Here is a 15,395-nt window from a genome sequence, read left to right on the forward strand (position 1 = left end):
GTATCCCCCTTAAACCTTTCACCTCTCACTTTGAACGCATGATCTCTTATTATTGAATCTCTCACTCTGGGGGGAAAAAGCTTGTCTCTATCCACCCTGTCTATATCCTTCATGATTTTGTAGACCTCAATCAGGTCCCCCTTCAATCTCGTTTTTTCTAATGAAAACAATCCTAACCTACTCAACCTCTCTTCATAGCTAGCAGCTTCCATGCCAGGCAACATCCTCGTAAACCTTCTCTGCACCCTCTCTGAAGCATCCACATCCTTTTGATAATGTAGTGACTAGAACTGTACACAGTAGTCCAAATGCAGCCGAACCAAAGACTTGTACATTTTTAACATGACCTGCCAGCTCTTATACTCAATACTCCGTCCGATGAAGGCAAGCATACCATATGCCTTCTTGACCACTCTATCCACCTGTGCAGCCACCTTCAGGGTACAATGGACCTGAACTTCTAATCTCTCTGCTCATCAACTTTTCCCAAGGCTCTTCTGTTTACAGTATAGTTTGCTTTATAATTAGCCTTCCATAAATACATCACCTCACATTTGCTTGGATTGAGCTCCATCTGCCACTTCTCCGTTCAACTGTCCAGTGTACCTATATTCTCCTGTATTCTTTGACAGTCCTCTATGCTTTCTGCTACTTCACCAATCTTGGTGTCATCTGCAAACTCACTGATCAGACCACCACTGCCCTCTTCCAGATTACTTATGTATATCACAAACAACAATGGACCCAGCACTGATCCCTGTGGAACACCACTGGTCACCTTTCTCCATTTCGAGTTACTCCCTTCAACTACTACTCTCTGTCTCCTGTTAATCAACCAGTTCTTTATCCACCTAGCTAGAACACCCTGCACACCATGTGACTTCACGTATATAAGCAGACTCTTCTGACTTTGCTTACTCCATTGCAATCCAGTGGAAGGAACTATCTTAAATTTCCTTTTTCTCAAGGAATAGTTACATGGAATATGGTTTTGCTACTTAAAGATATTTAGAGACTTTATCCTATCTCTGTTCTTCGCCTTTCTTCTCTTCAAAGCAATTTTCAAATTCTGAACTCTGGCAGACTTCAGCTTACGTGCATGTCTTGGGAGCAAATTGCAGCTTTTCACAGCACAGAATGTCTTGTTTTAAATTTTTTTTCGAGTGCCAGAATCAGGTGTGTAGAACAGAAACGAAATATTGAAACACACGGCCAAAATTTTACCTTGGAATTGTGACATTCACTGTCATGATTATCATTTTGACATTTTCTTGTTAGTCTGTGCAGTCGATGCTTCTTACACTTGGTGATTGGTGGGGGATGGTGTAGTTGGCAGAGCGAGAAGGACAGAGCATTCTGTCTTTTCAGTTGATTCAACTACTGCCAGGTGTTGATGTACAGATCAGCCATGATCAAATTGCTTGGGTGGATCGGGATCCAGGAACTGTGTGACCCACTTTTATTTTCTTGTAGCAAGAAAAGGCTGAATTTTGACAAGAATGTGAGTATTCTATGAGTTAAGTTAATTATAAAAGGAACGGGGAAGTAAATCGCTCATTTTCAAATTGAAAAGTAGTAATATAAAGTTATGGTTCAACATGTGATGATTTTCAGGTGCCCTGGCTGGTTTGATAGATATTGCTGCAGACTGGATGACTGATTTAAAAGAAGGCATATGTTTGAGTGCATTGTGGTTTAATCATGAACAATGCTGCTGGGATTCAGATGAACCAACGTTTGAAGCAAGAAATGAATGTCCTCAGTGGAAAACATGGGCTGAATTAATAATTGGACAAGCAGATGTAAGTAGGCTTCCAATGGAGTATTATAAATATTTTTGCAAAAAATTATTTATTGTCATGTAGAAAGTTAGTTTTTTGTGGAATGTGGGGAGGGAGGGTGGTAGGAATTAATTTACTAGTCACAATTTACTTTCTGGAAAAGGGACTTGTGTGAATGTATTTTTCTGCATAAATATTGGGATCAGTTATTTTGCCACTTGCTGTGCCTGCGTGGGTTTCCTCCGGGTACTCTGGTTTCCTTCCACAGTCCAAAGTTGTGCAGGTTAGGTAGAAGGGCCTTTCTAAATTGTCTGTAAGGGACCATGGTTGTGCAAGCTAAATGGGTTAATTATTGTAACTGCAGGGTTACGGGGATAGGGTGTGGGGTAGTGAGGTGCTCTTCAGAGAATCGGGAGGACTGCATGGGCTGACTGGCTTCTATCTGCTCTGCAGGGATTCTGTGATTTGGAGGAACCTACCACAACTAAACACGTTCTCTCCTTGCCTATATCCATGCAACGATGCTGCTGGACAGGAACTATATTTTTCTCTTATGTTCCTTTGCCTCAACATACTGGGGCAAAGTGTAGCTCTCTTATTTCCCTGGCTGAGACCATCTCATTAACTGAATTGCAATTTTCACAAATTATTCAGCTTAATATGGATTTGATAAATGGATATACTCTCTCTTTGCTATGACCATTCCAAACAAAACTGCCTTAGGCGTTGGCAGTTTTACGAGAGTTTAAGCTTGGTCAGAGTTGCAAGTGAAATTATGATCTTGGTATTTTGGTCAAGCAATATTAGAATGCTAGAAGGAATTTTACTCTGTGCAGTGCAATCCTAGCGTGCTTGATGCTGATTACTGAAATAAGTGTCCCGTTTTCCATTGCTAATGTCACGTGCTTCAATCAGGATATTAAAAGCAGTTTTAAGGTAGGATGTTGGCATTGGAGATGGTCCAGAGGAAGTTTAAAAAATGATCCTTGGGATGAAGGGCTTGTTACATAAGGAGTGGTTGAGGACTCTGGGTCTGTACTTGATGGAGCTTAGAAGGATGAGAGGAAATCTGATTGAAACTTACAGAATACTGAGTGGCATGGATAAAATGGAAGTGGGGAAGATGTTTCCACGAGTAGGACACAAAGACCTGAGGCCACAGCCTCAGAGTGAAGAGATGACCCTTAAGAACTGAGATTTGAAGGAATTTCTTCAGCCAGATGTTGGTTAATTTGTGGAACTCATTGCTGCAGTGGGTTGTGGAGGCCAAGTCATTGAGTGTATTTAAGACAAGATATAGATAGGTTCTTGATTGGTAAGGGGATTAAGAGATGTGGGAGAAGGCAGGAGAATGGGGTTAAGAAACACGTCAGCCATGACCAAATGGCAGAGCAGGCTCAGTGGTCTGAATGCTCCTAGGTCTCATGGTCTTATGGTCTAAATAAAAATCCGAAAAATAAATTATGCCTCATGGGAATAAAAAGATGTTTATACTTCATTATATGATTATCTCAAGAATGCAATCACAGACATTGATGCCAAAAAAGTTAATGGAAAAATAAGTAAAATGTTTAGATGTTTTATCCCGAGTCTTGTGATTCTGATTGTATGAATGATGAACAAAATTCTCAAAACCTTGTTGGCTGTGTTTCAGCAGAGCTTTTAATATGTAATGTTTTCCAGGGACCAGGTTCTTATATAATGAACTACATTATGTACATATTTTGGGCCTTGGGATTTGGCTTCCTGGCTGTTTCGTTTGTGAAGGTGTTTGCTCCATATGCATGTGGTTCTGGAATTCCAGAGGTAAGATCCAGTGATCTTTTTTGAAATTTGCCTAAGCAGCTTTTTTTAATATTGGCAAGCTATTGTAACTATTTCCATGCAAAGTAAGTATGTATTATTGGAATGATAAATACTGTGGATTTAAGAGCACCTTAAGGGAACATAAAGGCCATTTAACCCTTTGCTGGCAAGAACATGGCAGGCAACATGTCTCTTGTGCGTTGTAAAATGTGATGATCTTCAAGGATAAGGCTGCTTTTCAGATTTGGGAGCTGAATGTAACAGAATCTATTAGTGGAGCTGAATAAACAGGAAAGAAAGAACTCAATGTCTGGAATGATGTCTCCCATTAGAAGTGAGGCTAATGGACAGGAAGGGAACTCCTAAAAATACTGTTTGGGAGAGATGAAAGTTGGTGGTTAATCTTGCAGCAGCTATCATTGACTTCTACAATTTGACACTCTTTGTCAGATGGATAAGCTCCTCAAAGCCTATTTTGTTTGTGGCTATATTATCTTCTGTTTTTAATTTAGAAATAAACATCAATGAGTTATTTCTAAAGTCAGCATTTTTAGGAGTTGTGTGCACCTGTAGTTTGGGGGGTGAAAATTACTGTATAATTGGCTGTGTTACTTTTAACTATTGCCATTCTTAAATAGTTTAATATTAAATGGTTTACTGTAAGTCAGTGCATGTTTCTTTCTCGTTTTGAGAGACCTTCTATAACATTAGTAAGTAACATAAGGGATATGGCAATTTCTAAATCCATGCACAATGTCTTTAGTATAAAAGAGCAAGAATGCAGAGCAAAAATGAAACTTGTTAAGAATAAATTAGATAAAACATGATGGCATGGACTAGCAGACCAACATTGAGCTTTGGATTCTGAATTCAGATCAGGCGAAATAGATGCATTCAAAGTTCCTGCTGTCCAGAATGTTAAAGTGAGTTGGCTTAGATGGTCTTATTCCAGTTTCCTTGGGCTTTAATGCTGAAACACAATTCTAGCCACAATCTGCAATGACATGAATAACAAAGTAGAACAGTTTTTACTCTTGTAATAAGGACTGCTGTTTTATTTGTATCAACACATTTTGAGAGACAAAATCAAGAGGTTTATTCTTTCATTTAGTTGTTTAGTTTACATTGTTCAGTACTGAAAATGAAAAAAATGTTCCTTTTCAGATTAGGTGAAATCTTCTGACCCCTTGATAATTTAGAACATAGATCAGAATAAAGCATGAAGTGAAGTTGAAAACTTATTGGATTTTGTTTTATAGCAAGTGGTGTTGGATCAGGAGAATTATCACAGTTTTGTCATTAAATACTAACTTCATAACCAATAATTATAACATTTTACCAGACCAAAAATGGTTGCCTCATTCATCCCATCATAGCTTATCCAGAAACAATTTTCAGTCCCTTCACTGCAGCATCCAATTGTTAGATGACAGCTCTATGAGAGAGAAGTTCTTTGATCATTTTGTATGGAAAAAGTGCTGCCTGGCCCAAGTCGTAAATTTGTATTGTTAGCTGAACCTTTGTTCCCTTGTCTGACTCTTGCCTATTCCATCTTGGATTAGTGGTGCTGGAAGAGCACAGCAGTTCAGGCAGCATCCAACGAGCAGCGAAATCGACGTTTCGGGCAAAAGCCCTTCCTGATGAAGGGCTTTTGCCCGAAACGTTGATTTTGCTGCTCGTTGGATGCTGCCTGAACTGCTGTGCTCTCCAGCACCACTAATCCAGTATTTGCTTTCCAGCATCTGCAGTCATTGTTTTTACCTCTATTCCATCTTGGAGCCTCTCACCACCTTTCACTGATATTATAGAGTTTCAAAACTAAATTCCCAATGTAGCAGTCACTCTTTGCTGTTGAAGTTGCTTATATTTATTATGAACAATGTGTAGTTTAAGAGACATATATATTAAATTTTAAGGCAATTCTATTTTTCTTTTGCAGATTAAAACCATTCTGAGTGGCTTCATCATCCGAGGATACTTGGGCAAGTGGACCTTGCTAATTAAAACAGTCACACTGGTTTTAGCTGTTGCCTCAGGGCTGAGTCTGGGAAAGGAAGGTCCTCTTGTACACGTTGCGTGTTGCTGTGGTAATATCTTCTCCTACCTATTCCCAAAATACAACAAAAATGAGGCAAAGAAACGAGAGGTAGCATTCCTGCATTTTTTTTCCCTAATTTTTAAGTTCTTTTTCAACTGAATAAACTGTAGTTCTTGCATGTGTACTTTGACCGCAGAGAGTGGTTTTATAAAAAAAGTTTTCTGAAATAAAAGTTGCATATCCTAACTGCAATAATTTGGTTTATTGGATTTAATATACTCTGAGTGCAGAGGTCTGAAATGCAGAGGGATCTAGGTGTCCTATGATTCACAAAAGGCTGGCATACATATGCAGCAAGTAACCAGGAAAGCTAATGAAATATTAGTATATATTACATGGAAAATTGAACTCTAAAGTAGGGAGTTTATGCTTTCACTAGACAGGACACTGGTGAGGCCATATATGAAGTACTGTGCACAGTATTGGTCTTTGTAGTTATGGATGGATATAAATGCTTTAGAAACAGTTCAGAGATTATTTATTAGATTTATACTTGGAATGGGTGTGTTATCGTATGGTAAAATGCTGGGCAGGCTAAGCTTGTATCTACTGCAGGATAGAAGAATGATTGATTGAAACATGTAAGATGTTGAGACTTGTGTACCAGAGCAAGCTGCACCCATCGTCAGGGTGTTCCATGCGGCTATGACTATTTAGCAATGTGGAAAATCACTCTGGTATGTCCTCTCCACAAAAACAGAACAAGTGCACCCCAGCCATTTTCTACTCCATCAGTTTAGTCTCAAACATCAGTAAAGCCATGGAAGATTTGTTAACGGTGCTACCAAGAGCCGGTTCCATTTTTTTTTTAGTGAGATCCCTCACATCCTTTCCACATCTACCCTGATGCGACATCTCCTGATCCACGTAGAGAGTCTGTCGGCATTGGAGGAGCAGCTTCTTGCAGAAGTACTGAGCTGTATTTTGAACTTTTTTTTTTCTGTGGGCTCTATGGAATCATCGAACCCTACAGTGTGAGGAAGGCCATTCAGCCTGTGGAGTCCACACTGACCTTCTGAAGAGCATCCCACCTGCACCTACCCTGTCCCTATAACACTGTATTTCCCATGGCCTTACCTGGACATCCCTGGGCAATTTAGCGTGGCTAATAAACCTAACCTGCACATCTTTGGACTGTGGGAGGAAATTGGAGCACCCAGAGGAAACCCACACAAAACACGGGAAGAACATGCAAACTCCAGACAGACAGTCGCTTGAGGCTGGAATTGAACCGGGTTCCCCAGTGCTGTGAGGCAGCAGTGCTCACCACTGAGCCACCGTGCCACCCCAAGATTCAGGGCATACTAAATTTGTCTCATGTATGCATGTTCCAGTGGTTTTAACTATGCTGTCTACAAAATTGATTAGTGAATATTGCTTATAGGTTGTCACATGGTAAATACCTTGAAATTAAAACATTGTCATTGTCACCCATTCAGACGTCAACTGAACTTCAAATGTATTTCTTAAAATTATTAGTCTCTATTTGGATTGCAACAAAATGTGAAGTAATTGATCTAGGTTTCAGCGTCTCTCCTGACGGTGGGTCTCAGATCTGATAAGGCATTGGCCTCCTAAGCCAGGGATTCTGGGTTCAAGTCCCATCTGGGGTGTCTGACTTGTCCTTGTGTGTCCTCAGATCTAATGTCTGCCAGGGTTATGGCAGAAATGCTGCAATTTCCCACAGTGACTCTTGGTTTCGAAAGAAGATTGGTCAATAAGAGTTCATGCCCCTGACTGCTATTCAATGATTTCCAAGATGTAAATGTGTAGACATTGATTTGGAACAGAATAGAGCCACTTTCCAGGCTCCTTCACAATCAAATAAGATGTTGATGCTGTGTGTGAGCTTAATTGTGATGGATAATGCACATGGGCATTGCACTGCTCAAAGCTGTAACCTAGCAGGAGTCAATGTTTTTAGAAAAAAATAGGACGGTAGGGAAAGCAAGGAATTAATGAAAGGGAAAATAATCCTGCGATGGCCTGTTAGATTTGTTTAAGAGCTGGTCTGAAAACAATCTTGATATTTTTTCTTTAAAATTGTATAATCTTTGTGCTTCAGACCAAAACAATGAAATTAGTGCTTTCCTTGGGAAAAAAAAGCTTCTGAGCAACAGAATTTATTCATCATCCTTGTAATGCAAGATGTGAAAAGTTTAAAATTGGAAGCAACTTTCTTTTCTAGTTTAGCAAAAGATAAATATCCTTGGGCTAAAAGTTATGTGAGCAAAACCACCCTGCGTTAATATGGTGCACTTTACTGGAAGTGCATCCCAAAGTTCTTTACAAATAGGTCCAAGGAAAATGAGCACCAAGTCATGAAAGAATTCAGAGAGGCGATTAAAGATAGAAGACAGAGGGTGGTGGTGGAGGGTTGTTTTTCAGGTTGGAAGCCTGTGACCAGTGGAGTGCCAAAGGATCGGTGCTGGGTCCACTACTTTTTGTCATTTATATAATTGATTTGCTTATGAGCATAAGAGGTACATTTAGTAAGTTTGCAGATGACACTAAAAGTGGAGGTGTAGTGGACAGTGAAGAAGGTTACCTCAGATTACAACGGGATCTTGATCAGATGGGCCAATGGGCTGAGAAGTGACAGATGGAGTTTAATTTAGATTAATGTGAGGTGCTGCACTTTGAGAGAGCAAATCTTAGGACCTTACCTAATATAAGTCCTTCTAAGGAATGTTGCTGAACGAGGAGACCTTGGGAGTGTAAGTTCATACCTCCTTGAAAGTAGAGTCACAGGTAGATAGGATAGTGAAGAAGGCATTTGGTATGCTTTCCTTTATTGGTCAGATATTGAGTACAAGAGTTGGGAGGTCATGTTGTGGCTGTACAGGACATTGGTTAGGCCACTTTTGGAATATTGTGTGCAATTCTGGTCTTTCTATGCAAAACTTGAAGGGGTTCAGAAAAGATTTACAAGTATGGTGCCAGGGTTGGAGGATTTGAGCTATAAGGAGAGTTGAATAGGCTAGGGCTGTTTTCCCTGGAGCGTCAGAGGCTCAGGGGGTGACCTTTATAGATGTTTATAAAATCATGAGGGGGCATGTATAGGGTAAATAGACAAAGTCGTTTCCCTGGGGTGGGGAGTCCAGAACTATAGGACATAAGTTTAGGGTGAGAGGGGAAAGATATAAAAAGGACCTAAGGGACAATTTTTTTGGCGCAAAGGGCAGTGCGTGTATGGAATGAGCTGCCAGAGGAAATGGTGGAGGCAAGTATAATTGCAACATTGAAAAAGCATCTGGATAGGTATATGAAGAGGAAGGGTTGGAGTGATATTGGCCAGGTGCTGGAAAATGGGACTAGATTGGTTTGGGATATCTGGTCAGCATGGACAAGTTGGACCGAAGGGTCTGTTTCCGTGCTGTACATCTCTAAGACTATGTAAATAGTTAGGGTCTCCAACAAACAATCTAAGGATGTAGATAAGAGTACAAAATGACAAGGCTTTGGGAGAGGGTATTTTTTAAAAACTCTGAAAAGGCTAAAGCCCAGTCACCAGTACTGGGGCAGGAAAGTAAATGGAAACACAGAAGGGCTAGATTCAAAGGAATGTGTTGTTCTTGATGGAATGGTTGAATTTCAGAATTTGCAGAGACAAAATAGTGCCAAACCAAGGCAGATATTAAAGCCAATGGCAAAAGTATTGACTCTGCAGGTGAACCTGGTAAGGCCAGTAAGGATATGGATTGGTGGAAGCGGGAGGGGTGGGTGATGGGGTGAAGATGGACAAGTGGAAATTGAAGTGCATTCCAGATTTAATCCTTTGCTCACTGTTTTGTCAGAGTCCGAAAACGTGAGATGACCATAGCTAATTTTAGCTATGGGTCTCCAACCAAACATCACTATGAAAAGAACTCATCAGTCATTTAACTTTTATATCTGTCTCTGGGTTTGTCAACACCTGAATTGTGTTCTCTAAATCTACCCTATCAAAACATTTTATAATCTTAACGATCTCATCCTAAATCTTCTAATTTCCATAGGAAACAAATCCGTTTAAATGTGTTGCAAACAGGAATTTCACAGCATTAATTCCTGTGGTGCCCCTGCAATGTTGACATAACTCATTCAAAGCAACTGACTTAGCCAACTTTCACATCAATTCAAGAATCTTCCCTGCTGTTGGCTATCATCTCACTTTATTGGGTTATTACTTGAGGCGTAGCATGAGGGAACTTGCTGAAATCTAAATCAATCATGTAATGAATTTTTCTGTTACTTTTACTCATTGAAATTCTAATTGCAGGAAACTGGATTACATTAGTTATTAATTTCTCCCTTGCACAGTACTTGTTCTTCAAGCACCAACATAAAATGCATTAATTATCCACAGATCTGATTGTCGAATCTTGCTGTGTGCAAAATTGCTGCAGCATCTGTTTTTGGTTATAGATTTACAAAAAAATTCTTTTGTAAGTTGTGATCTGTTGCGGTGTTCATCTGTGCTTATTTATCTTAATTGTCATAAAAATAATTTAAAATCAGGATTTTCAGTTTATCTTTTAACTTTCTATCAGTATCCTTAATACATGCTATCAAGTAAACCTTGTCACAAAAGCTTATCACGCCAAAGATTTGATAAGAGAAGTAAAAATAAATGTTCAAATAAATGGATTTTCCTTTTGACTTATGAGATAAACTACAGAGGTAACTTTAGATTTTCGGATTTTGCTCAGTTGTGCCCCTTAATTCAGAACCTTTCAGTGTAAACCAGATTTATTGAAGCTAACATAAAATAACAAATTGTGTCATTGCTTTCTATAGGTATTGTCTGCAGCATCAGCAGCAGGGGTGTCAGTGGCTTTTGGTGCTCCAATTGGTGGTGTTCTTTTTAGTTTGGAAGAGGTAATAAATATTTGTGCATTAAATATTTGTGTATTATTTGGGAGCAAAGGAGTACAGGACTTATGCTATTCGGTCCTTCAAGCCTGTTCTGCCATTTGTTAAGATCATAACTGATCTGTCATGATCTTATCAAATGGTAGAACAGGCTTGTGGTCTCAATTCCACTTTCCTGTCTGTCCCTTCGGACCAACCTTGACCAATAAAAATGTCATCCTAGACAGTATTAAATGACACGGCACTTACTGCTTTCTAGACCCATGATCCTCAGAAAAAAAGTTTGTCTTGTCCTCTATCTTTAAAAAATATCTTTCCATCAGTTGTAAACTGGCTTGGGCTTATGTGCAATAAGAAATGTGTAAGTAGTAAATAGTGGGTGTATGGAAGATTGTATTAAATGGGAAATCAAGGCCTGATTTTTTTTTTTCCCCTGAGTTAAATGAAATTACTTTTTCCAGGAAGCTTTATGTGGCTAATGACAAGCCTTTGCATGTAGCCAGTGCATATTTGAGTGATTATACAGAGTACTGCTCCAATTTTCCAATACATGCTCTCACAATTTGCCCCTAAACCTGCAGACCGGTACAAACGTTCAGAGGATCTTCAGTGTTGTTGCAGCCTATGTCATCTGGCTTGGTAACATCAAGAGCTTCACTTGAAAGTTAAAGGCAATACAATCAGGAAAGATAAAGAGAAGAAGGGGAGAGGGAGATCGGTTGTGAAAACAAACGAAACAGACAGCAAAGACAAGCAGAAGTGAAGACCAGAAATTATATACATTGCAGTGACTATCTTATTGCAAATTCTTCTTGTGTGCAAATACAAAAGAGAAGTATTGAAACAGGACTGTTAGAAACCTTGAGAAGGTAGTTGCCTATGAACTAATCATTATATGACAAGACTGAAATCGTATTTGTGAATAAAGCGTTCATTATTAATGGACAGTTCAGATACTTATGAATATTTTGACTTATTTTGAACCAGCTTCTTCATACAGTAGTCTGATATATTCTTTAGACTGCAACTCTTGGACAAAATTTAATGCCTTCTGCCATGTTGAGTTTGGTGGTGAAAGGCCATTAGTTTGGATAGAAGGGTATCAGCAGGATGGGAAATCCCCAGCCTTCTCACTCCACTGCCAAAGGTGACCCTTAAGTTGGACAATCAGTGCCTACGGAAGGACCGTATCCTGCTGCCACTGGTGTTCATTCTCCGAAAATGAGTGAGGAACACGAGGAGGAAACCAAATAAAGATTGCTTGTGAGCTTCTGGAGGGATTGAGTATTTCTTGGGGGATGGTTCTTGATTGAGAACTACCCACTTCCCTTGTGAATGAACAATACCCTGTGACCCTCATCCTGCCATCACTCATCTGAGATTTGAGCCCATGACAATCCTGGACCTCAGGTGAATGTCATGCTGAAGCAACTAATGTGTTCTAAGTGGTGCTACTGTTCAGTCAAGCTACTAGCCTCTGGTCAGCAGCTCAATGGTTTTCTTCTTTGATTCCAGAGAAGACCCACAGTTGTTCTGTAAAATGCCAGAGTGACATATGATTCATGTCTTTCTAGAAAGAGCCAATATGGGACTTTACCCAGCACTCCATCTGACAGACTTGACACCCTTCACCCCCATTAAAATCAACCTGTTGTCTTATTTCACAATAAGATCATAAGACATAAGTTATAGGAAAAGAAATAGATCATCAATGCATTGAGACTGCTACACCATGCCATGAGATCATGACTGTTCTGATAATCCTCAACTCCAATGTCCAGTCTTTTCCCTATAATGCTTGATTCCTCTCATGGTTAAAAGTCTATTTTAGCTTTGAATATACTTAGCCACCCAGCTTTGACAACCGTCTCTCATAAAGAATTCCACAGATACGCTATCCTCTGAGAGAATATGATTCCTTCTAATGCCTGTCTTAAATTGGCAATCCTTACTTTGGGATTATGTCCCCGGTTCTAGATTCTACCACAAGAGGAAACAATCTTTCTGTATCTACCCTGTTAAGCCCCTTAATCTTATTCAGTAAGGTCTTTTCTCATTTTTCTAACTCCAATAAGTTGAATCCCAAATGAGTCAATCTGTCTTAAGTAAGCCCTTCTGTTTGCAATTTCGGCCCAGTGAACCTTCTCTGGACTCCAGTGTCAATATATCTTGCATTAGATAAGGGAATAAAAACTGTTTACAATATTTCAGTTGTCTGACTTCTGCCTTATCTAGCTTTAGCAAGACCTCTCTCTTTTTATTGTCTATTCTATTTGAAACAAAGGCCGACATTCCATTTCCCTTCCCTGTTACATGTTGAATCTGGATGCTAGCTTTCTTGTGATCCATGCATTAGAACCCCCAAATTCCTCTGTGCTGCAGTTTTCTTTCTCTTTGCCCTATTTAAATAATATTCACCACCTCTAATATTCCTGCCAAAGTACAAAACCTCATATATTCCAACATTATATTCCAGCTGCCAAGCTTGTAACCTATTCATCTCACCCATCTGTATCCCTCTGTAAACTCTGTCATCCTCACCACCTATTTTTCCATCTATTTTTGTATCATCTGCAAACCTGGTAATTCACTTCAGAAGCTTTCGCAGGCTATACAGCCGAAGATTTGAGCTGTTTCGCAATTTGCTGATGTTTTATATTTAATGCTGCACACTTTCATTCTCTTCAGATCAAACCAAACACTTACGAACTGACTTAGGGTTCAAAGGCATTTACTTACAAAATCGGAATAGCTATAAAATACAATATAAACTGTTAAAAGAATGCAAAAGATTTGTAACATACAATTTGTTCATCAAGTTTTTATGTTTAAGAAAGTTTCTATTCGTGGATAGTGAACGACAATTGTACTCGACTCTTCTACTCTTTGGTATCAGAATGGGATGTTGAGCCTCATCTGTCATTTCATTTCTCTGAAGAGGAAAAGAACTTGAAATTTTAACAAAGTTTTACTGTTCCTTTTGAATGCTACTAACGGCCCTTTCAAAATTACTTTTATGATTTTATTTGACCAGTTCATTGGTAAATTGTTTTTGAATGCTTTTGATATGTTGAAGTTTTTGTTTTTTTAATGACCATTTAAAAACCTTTTTTTCTTTCAGGTTAGCTACTATTTTCCCTTGAAAACTCTTTGGAGATCATTTTTTGCCGCATTAGTGGCAGCCTTCGTCTTGCGCTCTATTAATCCTTTTGGAAACAGTCGTCTAGTTCTGTTTTACGTGGAGTATCACACACCATGGTATTTGTTTGAATTAATCCCTTTCATCCTGCTGGGTGTATTTGGGGGATTATGGGGAGCCTTCTTCATCCGTGCTAACATTGCTTGGTGTAGACGACGCAAAACCACAAAGTTTGGCAAGTTCCCAGTCCTAGAAGTCATTGCAGTGACTGTGATCACTGCAGTGGTTGCCTTTCCTAATCAGTACACCAGGAAGAACACTAGTGAGTTGATCAAAGAACTTTTCACTGATTGTGGGCCTCTAGAATCTTCACCCCTCTGTGATTATCAGACTGATGCAAATGTCAGTAAACTGTTGGATGACATTCCGGATCGACCTGCTGGTCAAGGAGTTTATGATGCCATAGGAAAACTGGCATTGGCACTTATATTTAAGATCATTATGACCATCTTCACATTTGGAATTAAGGTAACACATTCGCAGATGTTGTATGCTCCAGTTAAGAAGAATGTTTAGCTATTCACAGTAGCCTGTTAATTTGATAATTCATATCCTTAATTGAACATTCAAAGCAATAGGCTGATGTTTTTCATCTTTGGTATGACCGGACTAAATAACCATAAAACAGCTATATACCCAGCTATTTCAATCACATTTTGTCTAAGTTCAAACCACATAACTTGCCAGATCTAGAAGATGCAGATGGTTCGAGTTCAAAGTTAATAAGTTTATCCATTTCCCCACTATCCCTAAATCTGTGCATTTTCATTCAGTAAATAACTAAATTAAGCCATTTGGATTAAGTCACAAGTTGAACTCTGGTAGAATTGTAAAACTCCTAAACAGCGCAAAGTTAGATATCTGGGCTTGGCTGTGAAGGCACTCACAATTGAGTATTGTGTCAGAAAGTCATTTGTACCTGTGCTTAGAAATGAAGAATATATACTTTATTCAGGTCCCAGTAGAAACCCTAGAATCAGAAGAGACTATTCTACCACTTGGACCAGTTCTGTCGTCTAGATGTTGGTTGAACTGTACCTCAACTCTATTTTCCTAACTTTGCTCCATATTTCTGTATTCATAGCTGTCTAAACTATATTTCAGGGTTTTTTTTGCCAGAGTTCACAGCTTTTTGTGGGAGGAAGTTCCAAATTTCTAACAACATTAAGTGAAAACGTGATTCCTGACTTGTTGCCTGAATGGCCAAGTGTTGATATTAAGAATATGTCCCCTTGCCCTTGGTTTCACCCACTGTAGGAATTGGTTTCTCTGCATCAACTCTGTTCCATTCAGTTAACATTTGCACTACCTAGATCAGATCTCCCTCATTCTTCCAGAGTAGGAGCATTCAGACTAATTTAATGTAACCTATCCCAGATCTGTGTTGCCAGTTTGGTAAATCTGCATTTTAACTGCCTCAAAGAGCCTACATCCATCATGAGATTTAGAGGTATGTGTACTAACAATCTATGTATTATCTTGATGTGCAAGAAAATTTCATTAGATTGATTACTGAGATGGGGTTATCCTGTGAGGATCAACTGAGCAGATAATGCACATATTCCCCAAAATATAAAATCATGAGACATGATCACATTGAAGCATTTAAATTATTAAGTGGCTTGAAAGAAAGCTGCTGTTTCTCCTGGCTTGAGAA

The 15,395-nt window shown here is 39.1% G+C and overlaps 1 protein-coding gene across 5 annotated transcripts in view; it reads left to right on the forward strand.

The window, feature by feature from the left end:
• The window catches only part of clcn3 (chloride channel 3), a 148,057-nt gene that overhangs the window by 100,203 nt on the left and 32,459 nt on the right, over positions 1 to 15,395 (forward strand). For all 5 annotated transcript variants that reach the window (XM_072594530.1, XM_072594547.1, XM_072594537.1 and 2 more), the window contains 5 exons: positions 1,615 to 1,802; positions 3,465 to 3,587; positions 5,527 to 5,733; positions 10,465 to 10,545; positions 13,661 to 14,206. In XM_072594530.1, the coding sequence (XP_072450631.1) occupies positions 1,615 to 1,802; positions 3,465 to 3,587; positions 5,527 to 5,733; positions 10,465 to 10,545; positions 13,661 to 14,206 (1,145 nt within the window). The remainder of the gene's footprint in view (positions 1 to 1,614; positions 1,803 to 3,464; positions 3,588 to 5,526; positions 5,734 to 10,464; positions 10,546 to 13,660; positions 14,207 to 15,395) is intronic.

The sequence above is a fragment of the Chiloscyllium punctatum genome, chromosome 2, assembly GCF_047496795.1.
Source record: "Chiloscyllium punctatum isolate Juve2018m chromosome 2, sChiPun1.3, whole genome shotgun sequence".
Taxonomy (NCBI): Eukaryota; Metazoa; Chordata; class Chondrichthyes; order Orectolobiformes; family Hemiscylliidae; genus Chiloscyllium; species Chiloscyllium punctatum.